Source organism: Ovis aries, chromosome 19, assembly GCF_016772045.2.
Source record: "Ovis aries strain OAR_USU_Benz2616 breed Rambouillet chromosome 19, ARS-UI_Ramb_v3.0, whole genome shotgun sequence".
Classification (NCBI taxonomy): Eukaryota; Metazoa; Chordata; class Mammalia; order Artiodactyla; family Bovidae; genus Ovis; species Ovis aries.
In genome coordinates, this window is record NC_056072.1 from 17,064,813 (window position 1) to 17,085,053 (window position 20,241).

General features: G+C 48.2%; 1 protein-coding gene across 1 annotated transcript in view; it reads left to right on the plus strand.

Annotated features, from left to right (window-relative positions):
* The window catches only part of LHFPL4 (LHFPL tetraspan subfamily member 4), a 33,588-nt gene extending 13,713 nt beyond the window's left edge, over window positions 1–19,875 (plus strand). The window contains exons 2-3 of the mRNA XM_004018292.6: window positions 12,816–13,052; window positions 16,346–19,875. Of these exons, the coding sequence (XP_004018341.2) occupies window positions 12,816–13,052; window positions 16,346–16,446 (338 nt within the window). The 3' untranslated portion in view covers window positions 16,447–19,875. The remainder of the gene's footprint in view (window positions 1–12,815; window positions 13,053–16,345) is intronic.
* Window positions 19,876–20,241: the final 366 nt, after the last annotated feature.

The following is a 20,241-nucleotide window of genomic DNA, read 5'->3' on the forward strand; positions in this document are numbered from 1 at the left end:
AATACTGGTTCTGTTTTATGTTTTTGGTTTTTCGGCCACAAGGCATGTGGAGATTCTTAGTTCTCCCCGACCAAGGATTGAACTGACACCCTCTGCACTGGAAGGCAAAGTCTTAACCATTGGGCTGCCAGGGAATTCCTATAATATACTTTTGTATGGCTGCGTCATCATTTAGAAATCAATATTTAAATTGTTTAGAACATCTTGCCATAACAATATTTCAATTGATAATGTTGTATGTAAATAATTAAGACACATATGTAAATATTAGGATAAAATAAAGACCTAGAGTGGAACTGTCAGATTAACTGGTCTCCGTGTTTACAGTTTTGACAGACTCAGTCACAGGCTCCTCCATAGACGTTACACAAAGATACACTCATAGCAACAGTGTATGAGGGTACCTGTTTCCCCACATTCTTGCCAACTGAATGTGTTATCAAATATTTTATTTTTGACAACCCAATAGGCAAAAAGTATTCTTATGGTAGTAATTTGTCTTTCTCTTAGGAATGAGGCTGAGTGCCTTTTATATATACAGGCAAACCTCATTTTATTGCAGTTCTCACAGAGATTATTATTATTTTTTTTGACAGTTTGAAGCTTTGTGGCAACCCTGTGTTGAGCAAGTTGATTGGTGCCATTTACCTGATAGCATTTCCTCCTTTCATGTCTCTTTGTCACATTTTGGTAATTCTCACAATATTTCAAACTTTTTCATTATTTTATTTGTTATGGTTGATCTGTGATCAGTGACCTTTGTAATTGTTTTGGCATTTACTTTAGCTATAAAGGATTTTAAAATTAAGTTTGTATTTTTTTTAAGACATAATGCTATTGTACACTTACTAGACTACAGTATAGTGTCAACATAACTTTTATATGTGCTGGGAAACCAAAAGTAAGTTTGTGTGACTTGCTTTATTGTGATATTCGCTTTATTGTGGTGGTCTGGAACTAAACCCACAATATTTCCAAGGTGTTCCTGTCTTTTTTCTGTAAACTGTCAGTTCATAAATATTTTTCTACCAAGCTAATGGTATTTTCCTTCTTTTATTTGTAAGAACTCTTTATAAGTTAAAAGTTAGCTCTTGGTGATATGAGTTGCAAATATTATCCATCAGTTTGTTTTTTGATTTTGTCTATGGGTGTTTTCTCCATGGCGAAATTCTACTTTTCTCAGCTTAAGCAGATTACCAGTTCCTTCCGGTATGGCTCCTGAGTGTCGTATTTCACCTAGAAAGGTTTTGGAGTGTTTTGAGTTGGGGTGGGAAGCATAGATCTGGTTGTTGGTAGAGAGGATGGGCTGGAGATGTAAAGAGGTTGAGGGCTGAACTATTCTTATTCTGACAGTCTTTTATTTTTGTTTTATTCTTTTCATTTCCATTTCATCTTATCCATCATTATGAACCTTTAATCCCAGAGCTGTTTAATGGCATAATGAGAGCCCTGGATCAGGAGTCTGCCTGGCACAGACTGTCTATTGAATAAACAGATGATGAGCTCTGATTTAAGTCCTAGCTCCACCACCCGCTCCTTTGGAGGCAGCATATTCAGTGGTCAGCCAACGTGAATTTGAATCCTGAGTGTGGCATTACCAACTAAAGTGTCCTTTGGAAATTATACAATTTCTGACTCTAAGTTTCCTCCACTATAAAATGGAGACTATAATAGTAACTAGCTCATATCCAATGGTTAAGACTTTGTCTTCCAATGCAGGGGGTGTGGGTTGGATCCCTGATGGAGAAGAAAAGATCCTACATGCCTTGTGATGAAAAAACCAAAACATAAAACAGAAGCAATATTGTAATTACTTCAATAAAGACTTTAAAAATAGTCCACATCAAAAAAATCTTAAAAAAAAAAAGAAGGGCCTCTTATCTTCTGGGACTGGAGGGAAGTTAAGGTTAGAGTGAATCTAGGTAAAATTGTCATCAATTAAAAAAAACAAAAAGAAAGGTTGAAAATTGAGAACTGGGAGATACACCTAGAAAAGCAGGGAGCTTAGAAAGTTTGGCCTTGGAATTTGGGGTCTTATTCCTAGGTTCTGAGCAATTACATTTAGGCATGGGAATGATCAGGGCCAGATGTGGGTTTAGCAAGATGACTTGGGCAGCTGCTGCAGGGAACAGACTGGAGGGAGGCTTGATGGGAGATCAGAAGCCTGGTGGAGGGCAGTGGCAGTGGTCCACGTGAAAGGCGCTGAGGCTGGAGGAGGGGAAGGAGGAGACCTATTTAGGAGCCCAGCAGGTGTGTGTCTGGTGGGGCGAGGTGAAGACAGGCAGCTCTTGCAGATGATTCCAGGTCCCCTCATTGAACGATTGTGTCTTGGAATGTCATGCCCAAAGGACCCAGCAGGAGATCTGCTCAGGCTGGGAAATGCTGAATTTGTCAGAGGAAGGGTCTGACAGCTGTTGGCTTTTCAGGCCTTGGCCTGAGGAGAGCGGTCTCAGCTGGAGATGCAGATGTGAGTCTGAGTGTGGGTGAAATGGCCCGGGGAAGAGGAGAGAGAGTGTGGAAGCAAAAGAGGAGCCAGCCCAGAAACACCAACCTTTCAGATGCAAGGAGGAGGAGGAGCCAGAAAAGGCGGCTTGGAGAGAGGAGCCAGAGCAGCTGCTCAAATTAGCAACAGAGAAGCTGAGAACAGCCCCGAGAAAGGACAGCTTCCTGGAGGAGCCAGAGGGGACGGGGAAGGGATGGGGCCACCTGGATGGGCCTGGGCCAGACTGGAGGAGTGAGGCAGGAAGCAGCGAGAGCGGCAGGGGGCTTCTGCCCGAGTCCTTGAGCTGAGTGTGGCAGAGCTGAGCCAGGGCAGCGGGGGATGCAGCAGGCGGCGGATTCCAGGGTTGTCCAGAGGCCATGTGAGGGCTCTGTTCAGGCTGGACCCAGGGGTGGTGCGGTAAATACTGTTCCCAAATATTATCATTACTGCACAAAGTGACAGGTACCCCATTTCTCTGTAACAGCATTTGTGACACCAGGTCCAATTATTTGTGTTCCTAACAGTCCCCTGACTAAACTGTAGTCTCCTGGAGATCAGGAACCACAACCCAGGGACTGAATGGCTTGGAGGAAGTGGCCCAGGGAAAGGGAACAGTCAGTGCCAAGACCTTCAGGGCAGGGTGGGTAGGGCTGAACAAAAATGGTAGTTAGGGTTAGTGTTAGGATGACGGTTGGAAAGGAGGTGCAGTGTGGCAGGACTGTAGGGATCCAGAGGCCGAGTGGCTTGGAGGCAAGTAGGGGGAGCCTGTGGGCCACACAGTCCAGGACGAGGCCCCAGGGATTATCCTGAGCGTAAGGGGCAACTTGGGAAGGTGTTGAGCAGGTGAGTGAATGGCACTGTCTGCTTTGGAAAGCTTCCTCTGAATGCTGAGTGGAGAGCAGACGAAGAGAGGGCAAGGATGAGAGCAGAGAATCCAGTTAGGAGTCACTGCGGTCACGCGGGAGGGAGACCACGCGGCCTCGACAGATGGCTGCAGTGGAGACAGAGAAAAGAGGTCAGCCCGAGATATGTTTTGGAGGTCAAGCCAGTCGGCCCTGCAAGTGGATGGGATGTGGGGGTGAGGGAAAGGGAGGAGTCAGGGTGCCTCCGTCATCTGGGTGCTGGGGGGGCCGTGGGGAGCCAGGATTCCCACCCCTGAACTCCCCAGCTGACAGAAGTGCTAAGATTGGACCTGGATCTTCAAATCCAGCGGGTTGGGGTGACTGTTAAGAGGCCCCGTCTCCCCTGTGCCACAAGCCCCTGCCCTGGGAGGGGCAGGACAGAGCTCGTGCGAAGGACATGAGGACAGTCTCTGTCTCGGGGTAGAGGGGGGTTCTCCTTACAGCTCCCGGTGCACTGGGCCTGGGGAAGCACTCCCTTGCAAAGCTGCAGTCACAGTGCCAACACAGACCCTTTTCCAGGCTCCTCTCAGCCCCTGGTTCTTTCTAGAAAAACCTTCCTGAAGGTGAGGAAGGGGCTCACAGAGGATACAGGACATGAGCAGCCATCCGTGCATCCTGCGCTATACTGCCCGTTTGTATCTCTCACCTACAGCTTTGTCAAATTATCATTGTTCTTTGTATGAACACTGGAGAATATAGATAAGCAAGATTACACACGTCATCTCACCCTCCCAGAAGCAGTCATCTTAACTGTTGGTCTGCAATCGTATAGAGTACTGGTTATGAGCAGGCTCTGGAGCCAGACTGGCTGGGTCCAAATCCCGGTTCTGTAACTTACCAGCTCTGTGGCCTTAGATAACTTGGATTACCTCTTTGTGCCTCTATGTCCTCAACTGTAAAAAGAAGATAATAACAGTACTTATTCCACAGAGTGTTGTGGGGATTAAGTGAAGTAATGTGTGTAAGATACTTAGCATAGGACCTAGTATGGTAAATTTATATAACTATTGCTATAACCATGTAAGTATCCCCCAAATGAAATTATATTGTATGTTATTTTTCACATCTTTTTGAAACCTAATGTATCATGAGTAATTTCTGTATCATTAAATCTTACTCAATATAATTTAATAGGGGAATAGTATTCCATGGTATGAAAGAATATTCCTGTGATGTTGGATAATTAGCTGCTTCTTTCTTTCCTTCTTTCTTTTATTATATCTCCCCCTCTGCCTTCCATCTCATCTCTTCCTTCTTTTCTTTCTTGCAAATAATGACGTGATAAGACATCCACATAGCTAACTCTTAAGAGTACATTCTTGAGCATTTTCTTAGGATAAGGTTTTCTGTTTTGTGTGTGTGTGATTAATTCATTATTTCTGTGAGTTTCATTTGGCTTGTGCATTTTGATTCTTTGCTGCTTTAATTATTTCATCCTGAGTGAAAAATCTCTGGCAACAGTCACTTATTAGCGATCAGCTCCCACCTACCTTTTGGTTTCAGTAGGTCACTTATTCACATGGTCCTGGATTCAAAAGGGGCCACAGCTTAGCAGTGCAAGGTCTCTGTCCTGTCCTGTCCTGTCCTCAGCCCCTAAGTTCCCTCCTCAGAAGTGATCAGGGTTATCAGTATGAATGTTACGTAAGTGGATTCAGTCTTTCCCAGTGTTATGACTCTAAGAGGCATCCAAATTGTTGCAGGTGGCTACAACAACAAAATACCATAGACTGCGTGGTTTACACTTATTTTCTCTTAGTTCTGGAAACTAGAATTTCAAGACCTAGGTTCTGGTGAGAGTCCTCTTCTTGGCCTGCAGACAGCTACCTCCTTCCTTCTTGCCATGTCCTCACATGGCAGGTGAGGAGAGAGAGCATACTCTTTGGTATCTCTTTTTTAAAGATTTATTTATTTTTATTTATCTATTTCGGGCTGTGCTGGATCTTTCTTGCTGTGAACTTTCTCTAGCTGCAGTGAGCGGTGGCTACTCTGTTGCGATGCATGGGCATCTTGTTGTAGTAGCTTCTCTTTTTGTGGAGCACAGGCTCTAGACACGCAGGCTTCAGTAGTTGTGGCAAGAGGCTTTTTAGTTCCTCTTCACTTTCTGCCATAAGGGTGGTGTCATCTGCATATCTGGGCTTATTGATATTTCTCCCGGCAATCTTGATTCCAGCTTGTGCTTCTTCCAGCCCAGTGTTTCTCATGATGTACTCTGCATATAAGTTAAATAAGCAGGGTGACAATATACAGCCTTGACGTACTCCTTTCCCTATTTGGAACCAGTCTGTTGTTCCATGACCAGTTCTAACTGTTGCTTCCTGACCTGCATATAGGTTTCTCAGGAGGCAGGTCAGGTGGTCTGGTAGTCCCATCTCTTTCAGAATTTTCCACAGTTTATTGTGATCCACACAGTCAAAGGCTTTGGCATAGTCAATAAAGCAGAAATAGATGTTTTCCTGGAAATCTCTTGCTTTTTTCATGATCCAGCGGATGTTGGCAATTTGATCTCTGGAAATCTGGAAGTTCACAGTTCACATATTGCTGAAGCCTGGCTTGGAGAATTTTGAGCATTAATTTACTAGCGAGTGAGATGAGTGCAATTGTGTGGTAGTCTGAGCATTCTTTGGCATTGCCTTTCTTTGGGATTGGAATGAAAACTGACCTTCTCCAGTCCTGTGGCCACTGCTGAGTTTTCCAAATTTGCTGGCATATTAGGATTTGAAATAGCTCAACTGGAATTCCATCACCTCCACTAGCTTTGTTCATAGTGATGCTTTCTAAGGCCCACTTGACTTCGCATTCCAGGATGTCTGGCTCTAGGTGAGTGATCACACCATTGTGATTATCTGGGTTATGAAGATCTTTTTTGTACAGTTCTTCTGTGTATTCTTGCCACCTCTTCTTAATATCTTCTGCTTCTGTTAGGTCCATACCATTTCTGTCCTTTATCGAGCCCATCTTTGCATGAAATGTTCCCTTGGTGTCTCTAATTTTCTTGAAGAGATCTCTAGTCTTTTTCGTTCTGTTGTTTTCCTCTATTTCTTTGCATTGATCACTGAGGAAGGCTTTCTTATCTCTTCTTGCTATTTTTTGGAACTCTGCATTCAGATGCTTATATCTTTCCTTTTCTCCTTGGCTTTTCACTTCCCTTATTTTCACAGCTGTTTGTAAGGCCTCCCCAGACAGCCATTTTGCTTTTTGCATTTTTTTTCCATGGGGATGGTTTTGATCCCTGTCTCCTGTACAATGTCATGAACCTCCATCCATAGTTCATCAGGCACTCTATCTATCAGATCTAGTCCCTTAAATCTATTTCTCACTTCCACTGTATAATCATAAGGGATTTGATTTAGGTCATACCTGAATGGTCTAGTGGTTTTCCCTACTTTCTTCAATTTAAGTGTGAATTTGGCAATAAGGAGTTCATGATCTGAGCCACAGTCAGCTCCTGGTCTTGTTTTTGCTGACTGTATAGAGCTTCTCTATCTTTGGCTGCAAAGAATATAACCGATCTGATTTCGGTGTTGACCATCTGGAGATATCCATGTGTATTCTCTTGTGTTGTTGGAAGAGGGTGTTTGCTATGACCAGTGTGTTCTCTTGGCAAAACTCTATTAGCCTTTGCCCTGCTTCATTCCATATTCCAAGGCCAAATTTGCCTGTTACTCCAGGTGTTTCTTGACTTCCTACTTTTGCATTCCAGTCCCCTATAATGAAAAGGACATCTTTTTTGGGTGTTAGTTCTAAAAGGTCTTGTAGGTCTTCATAGATCTGTTCAACTTCAGCTTCTTCAGCGTTACTGGTTGGGGCATAGACTTGGATTACTGTGATATTGAATGGTTTGCCTTGGAGATGAACAGAGATCACTCTGTCGTTTTTGAGACTGCATCCAAGTACTGCATTTTGGACTCTTTTGTTGACTATGACAGCTACTCCATTTCTTCTGAGGGATTCCTGCCCGCAGCAGTAGATATAATAGTCATCTGAGTTAAATTCACCCATTCCAGTCCATTTTAGTTTGCTGATTCCTAGAATGTTGACGTTCACTCTTGCCATCTACTGTTTGACCACTTCCAATTTGCCTTGATTCAAGGACCTAATATTCCAGGTTCCTATGCAATATTGCTTTTTACAGTATCAGACCTTGCTTCTATCACCAGTCACACCCACAGCTGGGTATTGTTTTTGCTTTGGCTCCATCCCTTGATTCTTTCTGGAGTTATTTCTCCACTGATCTCCAGTAGCATAATGGGCACCTACCAACCTGGGGAGTTCCTCTTTCAGTATCCTATCATTTTGCCTTTTCATACTGTTCATGGGGTTCTCAAGGCAAGAATCCTGAAGTGGTTTACCATTCCCTTCTCCAGTAGACCACATTCTGTCAGACCTCTTCACCATGACCCGCCTATCTTGGGTGGCCCCACATGGCATGGCTTAGTTTCATTGAGTTAGACAAGGCTGTGGTCCATGTGATTAGATTTGACTAGTTTTCAGTGATTATGGTTTCAGTGTGTCTGCCCTCTGGTGCCCTCTTGCAACACCTACAGTCTTACTTGGGTTCCTTTTACCTTTGACATGGGGTATCTCTTCAGGGCTGCTCCACTAATCCCATCATGGGACTCCACCCTCATGACCTCATCTAACCCTGATTACCTTCCCAAGGCCTCTTCCACAAATACTCTCACACTGAAGGTTAGGGCTTCAAAATATCACTTTTGTGGGGACCCAGTTCAGTCCATAGCAAACCTCTTTGGAGACTGCTCAGGAAAAGAAAGCCCTGGGGGACATCCAATCTGACCTCCTAGTAATGGGTAGCAGCTGTGGTACATCAGGCATGGAGGGGCCAGCTGAGCGTAAACAAAGGCCTCCCTCTAGGAGTGACTGGCCCCGTGGATATCCCTTGAGGATAGTGTAATGGTATCATAATGAAACTCTGCTAAAATAACTAAGCATAAAATGCATAATTAAAAAGCTTTATATAAAGGCACATTTACAGCACACACACACTTTTAAGAAAACAAATAGTGTTTATTTTCTTTTACTAATTCATCACTTTTTTAGTCTCATTCTGGGTTTATTCTCCAAACCCAAGTTATCATTTTTCCTTTCAACTTTCCTTTAGTTTTTAAAATTATTCTTAAAGGTTTACACCTTTAAGAGGATTTCATGGCCAGACATAGGTGGAAAAGGATTGGACATAATAATATTGTTTTTATCATCAAAGTAATCTATGCACACGTTAAATACTTCCAACAGTACGGGAGGGCAGAGAATAAACAGTGTCTCTCTCCTTTCCTCCACCACACCGGGCTGTGTTTCAGAGGTGCCCATCATTAAGTTGCTTCTGTATCCTTCCAGAAATATTTATATAGACTTGCAAGTTTATGTGTGTATATATGTATATTCTCTGAAAAACCAGTATTTTTAATTATGTTTTTTAATTTAATGAGTAATACATGAATACCTTCACTCCATGAAGAGCTGAAGTATTACAGACAGGATGAAGTCCCCATCTTCTCCTTGCCCCAAGGCCACCATGGTTATAAACTTAATTTCTGTATTTCCAAGATATTTTTGTGTGCATTACATACACATCCATGAGGAAAATACTTCATGTCATTTTCTGTGTTCCCGTTCCTCCCTTCCTTCCTCTCTTTTTTGATAAAATACACATTACATAAAATTTACCATTTTACCAATTCCTAGGTGTCCAGTTCTGTGGTATTAAGTACATTCACACCGTTGTGCAATCATCCGTACCGTCTATCCTCACAACTCTCTCTTCACCTACAGAACTGAGACTCTGTCCCCATTAAACGCTAACTCCCCACACCCTCCCGTCATCCCTGATGACCAGTATTCTGCCTGTAGGAATCTGACTGCTTTCAGTTCCTCATGTAAGTGGAATCATACAGTATTTGACCTTTTGTGACGACTCATTTAATTTAGCATAGTGTCCTCAAGATCCCTCCACATTGTGGCACCTGTCAGAATTTCCTTCCTTTTCAGGGTACTCTGAGGTGGCTCAGAGCATCTGACAGGTAAAAGTGTCCAGCTTGAACCTAAGAACAACGTTTGGTTTCTCTAGAGAGAAACTATGGGGCCGCAGAGAGTTGGACGTGACTTAGTGACTGAGTGCACACACATACTTGTGATTATAGTTTCCTTCTATCTATGGCAAATGATCCTGGTTTCCTTTCTTTGATAGTGATATACAGCTTACTTTGTAAGTAAATGCCTCTCAGTTTAAAAGTAAGTCTACGGCATTCCCTGGTGGTCCAGTGGTTAGGACTTTGTGCTTTCAACACCTAGGCCCTGGGTTCAGTTCCTAGTTGGGGAACTAAGATCCCACAAACTGTGTAGTGTGGCCAGAGGGAAAAAAAAAGAAGTGAGTCTGCTCAAAGAGAAGCATTAAGTGAAGACCTGTCTGGGTTTGAATACAGAGCCCACCACTTCCTAGCTGTGTGACATGGATATGACACTTAGTTCCTCTGCTCCTCAATTTCCTCATCTGCAAAATGAGGATGATCATTCTTCCCTCCTCTAGATTTGTTGTGGGATTAAATGAGATCATGCATGCTAGGAGCTTGGCACCCTAGCACATAGTTAAGCACTCAGTACTATTTGTTAGCATTATCATATTATTAATAACTTCAATTTCATTCATCTTAAAGTTCTCACACCTCCTGGCTGCTTGGGAAGTCAGTGGACTCTAGGGTGACTGGACAGTCACGCCCCATCTGAGACCGCCTCCCCCTACACCGGTGGTCCTCAACCAGGGACAGCTTTGCCTCCAAGGCGACATCTGACAGTGTCGTAAGGCACCGTGGGTGGTGGGTTGAGGCCGAGGGGGACGCTATATATCCCACAATGCACCCACCCACCCCACGCTGCACCTTGCACCGGTGTCTACCCAATTCAGCCAGCTCATCACTTCAAAAAGATACTTGAACTTGTACTCCAAAGACCTCGGTCTCGGTTTCTCATCCAGCAAATGGGGGTGTTGAAGGCTGCCTTCCCTCTAGTCATTACACTGACTGTTGAGCCTCTTGATCACTTACCTGGCCTACACTATCCCTAGAGGTCTCTTCCTGTCTTTCCCAGGTCTTAGGAAACCCATCTGAGTGACTTTTCTCCATTTGCTTTACTTCTGGGTGTTTCTTGTTCCCAGAGCAGTCTCTGGGGCCCCATCGCCACCACCTAGAACACTGCCGAGCAAAGGAGGCAGAGAGAGTGAGCGACAGACGGAGAGGTCCCAGCCCCTGCCTTCTCTGAGCGTCCCTGTAATTCTGGGTCTCGTTCTAGTCGCTCCCTGACACATATAAGTATTCTATTTGTATATTGATTTGATTCCTCTCCACACACCTCTGCTTCTGAGGACAAGAAACCATGCCTGCCAGTGTCCCCAGCAGCCTGCACAGTACCTGACACATAGCAGATATTCAGAATTTATTTGTGGAATATATGGAGAGTCAGAGAGGGGGAAGGGTGAGGGGATAGGTAAAGAGAAGGAAGAGAAGTGAGAAAAGAAAGAAGAGGAGGGGTGTTGAATGAATGTCAGATGCTGAGATCTAAGGAGGAAAGAGGGTCAGGACTGAGGCTTGAGAACTGTATGGACTAGCTGGAGAGAGGGGGAGGCATGTTAAGAGGGAGGCAAAAAAAGATGAAAAGGGTGGAGAAGAGGAAGGAATGAAGACGCACGTAAGTGATGAGGCACGTAAGTGATGAGGCACGGAGACCGACCGAGAGAACGTGCAGGCGCAGAGCCCTGGGGAAGAAAAACTCACTCAACGCTGAGCTTGCGGAGGGAGGAGGACCACCCGCAGGATACTGCCGCGTTTCTATGGAGACGGGGATGCTCTGGGCGGGAGAGGAAACACTGTACAGGGGAGAGGAGGCAGAGGGACGGGGTGGGTTTTCCTCTTCCCTAGGCTCTTTCCTCACCCCTGCCTCAAGCTGGAGATTCAGGACCAAGAATGGGGAGGTGGGAGCGCACTCCTCCAACCCCTCAGAGTGCCCTGGGGATGCCATCTGCCACTTCTTCATCCCTGGCAACTGACCTTCCTCCTCTCTGCAGGGTCCTGGAGGGTCTTGGAAAGTGCTAGGGGAATATGGGGAGATGAATGGGTCAAGCCCTCTCCAGAGGCTCCTCCTCTCTTCCTGCCCCATAAATGATAGAGCACCTCTGGGCTCAGTTCTGGGCCTTCAAGACAGTTTCTGTAATGTCTAGTCCCGGGAATTTACATGTCCACAGCTCCCACATTTATATCTCCAGCCCTGAGTGCTCCCTGGGTTTTCTTCCCCATTTGGGTTTCTAAAGGGCATCTTCCAACTGTGGAACTCTTTTAACTCACCAAGCTCATTCTTGCCTCAAGGCTTTTTGCATTTGCCACCCCCTTTGCCGCAAACTCGTTTCCCAGCCGTTAAATAGAGGTGGCCTCCCCTTGAACACTGTATGGACTAGCTGTATGGAGAATTGTCTTGAAGAAGGCGAGCACAGGAGAGGGGAATGAAGGCCTGCTCCTGTGTGTGTGTGTGTAAGATCAGAGTGCCGTTGAGGCGCCCTGTGTCAGTGTGAGGAACACATCCTCGGGGATGTGTGGAAGGACTGTCCTATTGGAAGGTGAGGGGTGAGACCAGAAGAGGCAGAACTCAGGCAGGGAGGAGTCTGTGCTGTGGGGAACGCTTTCTCACATATGGTAGTTGAAGGAAGGAGATGGCAAAGCCAGGGGTCCCTACCCACCCTGGGGACTAGCTGTGTCTCGTAGGCAGTGGGCAGAACTGACCACCACCCCCACTTTGTCATCACTGTCATCTTAAACCCAGGTCTAGCACCCTGTGGGCCTGGCATGGGGTCAAGGGCCCCCTTGCTCCAACCTGAGCCTTTGGGAGCCTTTGCATCTCAGACACAGTGATGCAGTCTCTGTCGGACTGTCAGATACTAAAAGGGCAACGTCACTCCAGCAAACACAGTCAAAAACTCTCACTGCCAGGACGGGGAGGTCCCAGCCTGGAGGTGGCCTACTGAGCCTGGAACATGGCGCTCAATAAAAATTTGTTGAGTAAATGACAGAAATAAAAAATAAAGAATGAGGAGGATGACGGAGCGATGTGCCAAGATACTAAAGGGAGCTGAAGGAGGTGACCCTGATTTGCTCTTTTCCTCTGTCTCCAGGAGGGTTTCCTGGAGGAGTTGTTGATCTGATGGAGCAGGCAAAGGCCTTGCGTTTCTGCTCTTCGAGGCATGAGGCCCTCCTAGAGTTTAGTTTCTAGGTCGGTGGGAGATGAACAAGCTCCTGGGTTGATGGGCCGAGTGGGGGTGCGGGGTCCCAGCCTACGGGGGGCTTTCGGTGGTCCTCAGGCTCTGGGAAGTAACCAACCCCTTCTCTCTTGCTTCCTGACCCGGCGGTGGGCTCGGCCCGGCGCCCCCTCAGCTCTGTGCCTCGTGTTGGGCTGCATGATCTTCCCCGACGGCTGGGACGCCGAGACGATCCGGGACATGTGCGGGGCCAAGACTGGGAAGTACTCCCTGGGGGACTGTTCGGTGCGCTGGGCGTACATCCTGGCCATCATCGGCATCCTCAACGCCCTCATCCTCTCCTTCCTTGCCTTCGTGCTGGGGAACCGGCAAACCGACCTGCTGCAGGAAGAGCTCAAGCAGGAGAACAAAGGCGAGTGGGCGTGCTTGGCGTGGCGGCTGGGGGTGGGGCGGGACACCTTCCAAGTCAAGGGAAGCCCAAGCAGGAACCCTTACAGAGAGGCCGAGTGCCTTGGAGACAGTTTGAGGTTATCCCTCAGATCTAAACATTTGCAGGGGCCTGACCCAGCAAACCCTACCATGAGTATAAACCCAGGAGAAGTGTGGATAAATGCTCTTGGCAGGAGTTTCAAAATCGCAAGCAACTAAAAACAGCTTGGAGGATGGATAAATACATGGTGGTGTATTCACATCACGGAATTGTTTACACGTGTGGAAATGAATGAATGCCAGTTTTAGGTAACAATGAATGGCTACATCCTGTAAACACAATATTGAGGCAGGGGGACTCAAATTCCAGAAGATGACAGAGTAATAATTTTTTAAAGCTAAAAACTAATTAACACTACACTAGTTTAATATTGTATTAAAAACAAACAAACAAACCCAAATGATCAATACAAAAGGTAGGATGGTGGTTCTCTGTGGTTGGAATGGAAACAGAGAGGCAAGGATGTGAGGTGGGGGACAGGTGGATGGGTACCAATTATTGGTGAGTTTTTCCAGCATGGTGAGCCTACAGATGTTTGGTACAGTATGCTTTATACCTAGTATAGTACACATAAACCTCCATATGTATCAGGTAACATTAATATACAGTAAAGAAAAAGCTGACACCACCAAGGCCAGAGCCTTAACCACTGTTATCAGATGCTTACCTATGTGTCTACGTACATCCTTTTATGAAATACATGGTTGTGTCATGTTGATATAGGAGAGGCATCATGGAAACAAATCCCTCCTCAGATTGCTCTTGGCGCTTAGTTCTAGAGCACATCTTTAAGATCTTTATCATTTTATGGAGAACCATCTTGTCCTTTTCATCCAATGCTTAGTGTTACATAAGACGACAGAATTGTAGGTTCTTAACCATTCTCCTTGTAGGGGCTGTTAGGGAGGTTCCCTGTTTTTTCTTTCTTCTTTCTGTTACTGGGAAGGTCATTACAAGAATGACTGTCTTGGTCTTTGTTTTCTGTTTTCTCAGTGTCTTTCCCTGAGGTGGAATTGCACACTCACAATTGTAATGGTAATTCCAGATTGTTTTCTAAAGGAAGGTCAGGCCTCTGACCCAGGGGCCCACACTGCCCCTGGAGAAGGGGGAGACACTCCGCCTGTCTGGGTGCCCGTTTTCTGCCTTGAGAAATCGGATTTCACCGTTTTCTTAGTCTCAACCTTCCTTGAACTGTTAGCAGATGCTGGATCTATGTTCAGCACTTTCCTTTAATTACATTCGTCTGAGTCTCTCATCTATAAAATGGGCATAATGATAGCGACGGTTATTAGCTCATTTGCCAGGAGGTACTCTAGTATTGTGGTGCGAATACACTTGGACCATGAAGGCAAATTATTTGTGTTGGAAGTAGGTTGAGCTAAGAAATGACTTTACCTCTTTGAGCCTGTTTCCTGCAGTACCTAAATTAAAATGGTGGGGAAAAAAAGTAAGACTCAAGTCCTTTCTATCCCCTGAGGATACTCAGAGAGCTGATCTGTGGAGTTGTCCATAGTCGCCATCCTCTTGGTATGATGGGACTTGGATGCAAACAGGCACACCAGATGACCACAGGGACACTTGCCCCAGTGCTGGGCTTTGACTCCCCGGACTCTACCCAACTCACCTCACCTGAGCCCAGAAGAACCCCTCAGAATTGTCTTCATGAGATGAGACAAGGGATGAGGGGAGGCCTTCCAGGTTCAGAACAACCTTTTTATTTCATCCTCCTGAGACGCTTCCTTCTACAAGTCAGATGTTTCTCATCTTAGAGAAATCTGAGTGATACTGACTCACACCCCAATCCCTGTTCTTCATGAGGTTTCCTTCTCTGAGGAGAGTGACCCCCTCCCCATGATAGGGAAGACTCAGCCTCCAGTCTAACGTGTCTTAGAGGTGATTACTGGAGTAAGAGAAAGAAGAAAAGAGCAGATTTTGTCTACTGAATCAGTACTCCCCCAGCTGTGGTTTGTGTAAAAATTTCAGAATGCCAAAAAATATTGAGGGTTTTGTAGCCTATTTCACATAATGTAGGTTATGTATATTTAACGTGTTTTGAATGAAGGTTACCATCTATTAAGCATTTAGTAAATTAGAAAAAAATTAAATTGGTTGCTAATACTTTCACAGTATATAAGTCAAATCATTATGCTCTACACCTTCAACTTATACAGTGCTGTATGTCAGCTATATCTCAATAAAACTGAAAAGAAAAAAAAAACACGACGGTGTTGAGAAAGCTACCATCTTACAGGGCTGTCCTGCAATGAAGCAAAATTGTGCCTGTGAAGGGGCAAGTGGTGAATGCTCAGTGAAAGCTGTCACTTGTCACAGCTTCCCATTAGGCAGGCACCGTGACCATTTCATAAGTGGGACGGCTGAGGTCTGGAGAGGTCCAGTAACTTACCTGAGGTCACCTAATTGGTGGAGCCAAGATTTGAGCCCAGGTCCAAGTCTGAAGGCCAAGTTCTTCCCTGCTGCCAGTCCCCCTTTCAGAGCCCTCCTGGGCTGCTGAGCTGTCCTCTGAGGCTCCTGTCTCTGGTTTCACAAACGCCTGGTGCTTTCTATGGTCTTCGCTTGAGGTCGGAGCCTGCCCTCTGGTGGCCGCTTCCAGAAGTGCAGTACAAAGACTGACGTGGCCTTTTGGAGGGGGTTTGCCCATGTGGGTACCACTCAGCGTCCTCTCCTCCTTCCCTAAAGCACCCTAAAAATGACATAAGGGAGCCCCAGTTTGCCTTCCTTCAGCATCTGGGGATTTCCTTCCCTCACTGGGCACTCAAGGTGAGTGAGCCTCACAGCTCAGTTCTGAGCCAAAGCCCTGCGGAACAAAATTAAGCTCTGTAGTACTGGCATTTTCACTATGTATGTACTATGTGCAGAGCCTGGCGTACTGCAGTTCATGGGGTCACAAAGAGTCGGACACGACCGAGCGACTGAACTGAACTGAACTGAGAGCCCTCGGCAGGCGTCATTTATGTCTTTTGACCCCTCAGAATCACTCTGAAGAAGGAGGCTATTATGTCTGTTGTACAGACGACGAAATTGGGGCTCAGGCTGAATGAGCTGGCCCAAGGCCTCCCAGCTCGTCAGGCCTGGTGGCATTTCAGAACCTGTGCAGCTCAGCCCTCCACCCAGCTCTGCCCTGAGGAGGGGCTGAGGGAGCCCCAGTGCCGGGCGGCCTCTGACTTTCTCCAATTCTCTCTCTCTGTCTCTCTCAGATTTTGTGGGCTCTACAGTAAGCTCTGTGTTGCGGCCAGGGGGTGATGTCTCCGGATGGGGAGTCCTCCCGTGTCCTGTTGCTCACACACAGGGACCCTGAAGGCCGGAATCACAGCCCAGGAGTTGATCTGCCCTCGGCTTGTCCTGTCTCCTGCCCTCTCATCCCTCCATTCACGCTCCGAGGGAAGACCCCGATCTTGGACTCACCTCACCTGCTATCTGCCTGCGAACTCTGGGCTTTGAAGAGAGGTTGGGGCTGACATGCAGCCTGGGGGAGGGGAGAGGCCCTGCAGACCCTGGGGGTCTGCACTTCCTTCAGCTGACCTAAGGGAGCTGGCCCCCAGCCCCTGGCCTCCTCCTCCTCTCCAGCCTGGCCGGGGCCCTGCTGAGTCTCTGGGGAAAGAGGCACTGTGGCTTCCCACCAGGCTCCCCCAGTCTGGAGGGCTGCGGCCTGGCTCCATCCTCGCCTCCTCTGGTCCCCACCTCCTGCAGAAACTCATTCAAGATACTGCTCCAGGGCAGACCGGACTCTTTCCTACCTTTTTTCTTTTTTGCCAACAACGGTTCCATCATCTCCTCACAGAGCTCCAGGCACCACCGGCCTCCCCGAGGCCCCTCTGCTCCAGCCTGCTTCCAGCTCTCCTGAAGGACTCCGAGCTGCACCAAGGGAGAAAGCACAGGGCCTCCGGGTCTGCTGCTGACTGGGGCCCTGTCAGCACGGACTCTGAGCCAAGACAGGCCGCTCCAGAGACCGTGCTCAGACTCCTGTCTTGGTGGCGTGTGGCTGCTGCAGGCTGGGGCTGAAAGTGGCTCAGCCTGGGGCTGGCCATCTCCTCCCTGCGTGGACAGCTCACCAGGGACTGGACCTTGACCCTGGCCTGTTTTGTACAGCATAGACTTCTTGGCCCTGTTGTCAGGGTTGGGGGTTGGGGGAGAGGCCCATGAGTGGGGAATTAGGGGATGCCTCACCCCTCTGCCCCATCTCATGTTGTCCCCCACCCCCTTCTGCCAAGGGCAGAGACTGTCTTGCCTCTTTGATACTCTTCTGCATAACTTGAACTTGCAGGTCACCTCTGAACAGGGTACCCCCTGACCCCATCCCCAGGCCTTGTAACCCTGTCCCCACCTCTTCCTTCTCCCTGCCCACCTCTTGCCTTGCGGTTTGCCCACGGTCGCAAACCCAGTGGGCATGCTTGGAGCCGAGGCATGAGTGAATGTGTGTGAGTGTGTGTGTGTGTGCACGTGTGTGTGTGTGTGGGGCAGCTGAAGGGTCTTCTCTCTCCCCTCTGCCCCTGGGAGCACAGGATGGAGACTATAGGTGTGTCTGACCTCCCGTCACTGCCTGGGGGTCCTGGTGGTAGAGCCATCTGGCCTGGGGTGTGGATGGCCCCCTCCAGCCCCACACTGGGTGGCCGGTTAGCTTCATCTTGTGTGCCTACTTCTGTCTCCAGGTACCTGCTGCCTGGCCCACTGTGGAGGGGCAGCAGGAGGCCCCTGCAGGCTCAGTGGGGAAGCACGTGGTCACCATGTCACGTGAGGCCGAAGGAGAGAGGAAAGCAGCGAGTGCCATGTGTTCACAACCCTGTGTTCATTTCCCCTGGACCTGGACCTGAGAGTTAGGGTTGCCAAGAGAGACCCTAGAGTCCCCCAGCTGGACCCTAACTGGAATCACGTGTTCGGTTTTGGGAGGATTCCTGAAACCTGGAACGTGCACAGTCCTGATCCCTGCCCTCTCTACTCCCTCCTCCTGGGCAAACACACCCCCCACCCCCCTCCCCCATGCTCCGGCCCCTGCACTGTGCCCCTCCTCCTGCTCCCCCCAGGGTCCCGCGCCCCGCACTGAGTGAGAGAGAGGGTGGGAGAGCCTCGTGGGGGGTGGGTGAGGGGTAGAAGTGAGTTCCTTCAAGATCCTAACCAAAGCCCGATATTGGAAGCCAACAGGAGGAGGGAGCAGGAACAAGTGATTAGAAATGGGAAGAAGATAGAGACAGGGGAAAGAGATTGGGAGGGGGGAGGGATGGAGCTATGAGGAGATTGAACGAGGTAGGACAGAGTAGAGAAAGAGTGACCAGAGAGGGGATGTGATGGATAGAGAACTAGGATGTGGGAGGGGAGGTGGCCGGAGACAAGGAAGGCACAGGGATGGTGAGGAGACAGAGGAAGAGGCGAGTTGCAGGGGAAGAAAGGAAGGGGAGGGCGATGGGGAATGGGGAGCCGCTGCTACCCAGGAGCCACAAACCCCTGTGCGCTGCTGGCGGGAAGCTTAGGACCTAGCTCCTAAGAGGCAGAGGCGGGGCCCAGGCAGCCATGCCCCACCCCGTTGGGAAGGAATTGCATCTAGGTGATTGCCCAGCAGGTTAGCGCCACCGGAGTGGGTTAGTGGTAGAGGGGGGTGGTTTCCTTTGGAGTGGTTGGACGGTGCTTCCCTGCCACCATCCGCCCAGCCCCCTGCTGCCCTGACTAGGGGGCAGTGGGCAATGCACCCAGGAGCCTGGGTTAGGAGGAGAGTGTTGGTGGGACTGAAGGAACACCAGGGTACCTTAGGGAAGGGAAAGAGGCTGGAGTGGGTACCAAACCAAAGTCCTGTCCCTGAGGCTTCAGCAGAGGTGGGAGCAGAGTAGAAGGAGATGCTTCAGCGAGGCCCCAGGTGAGGCTGAAGCGTCAAGCAAGCCAGGACCCAGATGGCTCTCTGGGGTCAGGAAGCCATCACAGCGAGGATGTTCATTGCTCTCACCCACACCTGGCAATTTGGTTTAAGCCTCTGGGAGGAGGCGGAAGCAGAGATGGTCTGTTCCCAGCTGAATCTCTTGGTCCCTGAAAGAGGCTGAGCCGTGTGTGAGCAGTCCACTGAGGCACCCCTCCCCTCACCGTGCCTGGACCAGAAAGGGTTTCCTCTGCCTGATGCAGGACTCTCAGGAGAGGCCAAGGCAGCTCCAACCTCGAGGGGGTTCAGAGCACTGCTTGCTCAAGTCCTTCCAGGTCTCCGGATGTGAGACCTTTCCTCTTTGGGGATCAGCACCATGGGTAGGTTCAAGATCTTTTTCAGGCCTGTTATAGCCAAGAAGTGGGGAGCTTTTAGAGAAGGCTGTGTGGGGAAAAATTCCTGCCTGCTGAGGTTCCTGCTTGGGCACAGGGGATTCACCCTTCTGCAGCTCCCAGTGTGAACTGAGGGAAACCAAAAAAACCCTCTCTTTGGAGAAGCTGGGATCTTCCTGGCACGAGAAACTTCCGCAGGCCCCTGCCTGGCTCAGGGCTAGCCCTCAGGTGGGACTGGAGTTTCCTGAGAAGTGAACAAGGGGGCCACAGTCCTCCCCTGAGCTCTGACCAGCAGAGGGCCCGTGCTGTGTGTCATTAGGATAGCTTGGTGTTGTCTACACTCCATTAGTAAGTTCTGTCTGAACGTGTCCTCGCTGTTCATCGTCCAATTCGGTAACATTGATTTTGGTCCTGACCCCTTCTGCTGCTGCTGGATTTGAGCTTCAGTGCAGGTGGAATGATGTTCAAATAAAGACACACTTTATATCACCCATGCTAGCTTCTCCTTCTCTGAGTTGGCCCCCAGGGGATTAAGAGGGGTGAGATTCAAACTGACCCTTTGTACCAGGTATAGCCGTGTATTAACAGACCTTACATGAAGGTAGCCGGACCATGACTGACACAGAACTCAGCACCATCTTCAATCCTGGCTTTCATCCTCAAGGACACCTCATGACCTTGTCTGAACTTGTCACTTTGGTTCATTTTAAGGAGACTTCCTGACATCCCACAGGACTGAGTCACACCACACACCTAACTGAAATGTAGTCTGTTAACAACTAAAACTGGAGTTGTTTCCAGGAGATGAGAATAGCTGGCCATCTTTGCCAGCTCCTGATTGCATGGGTTAGAACACAAG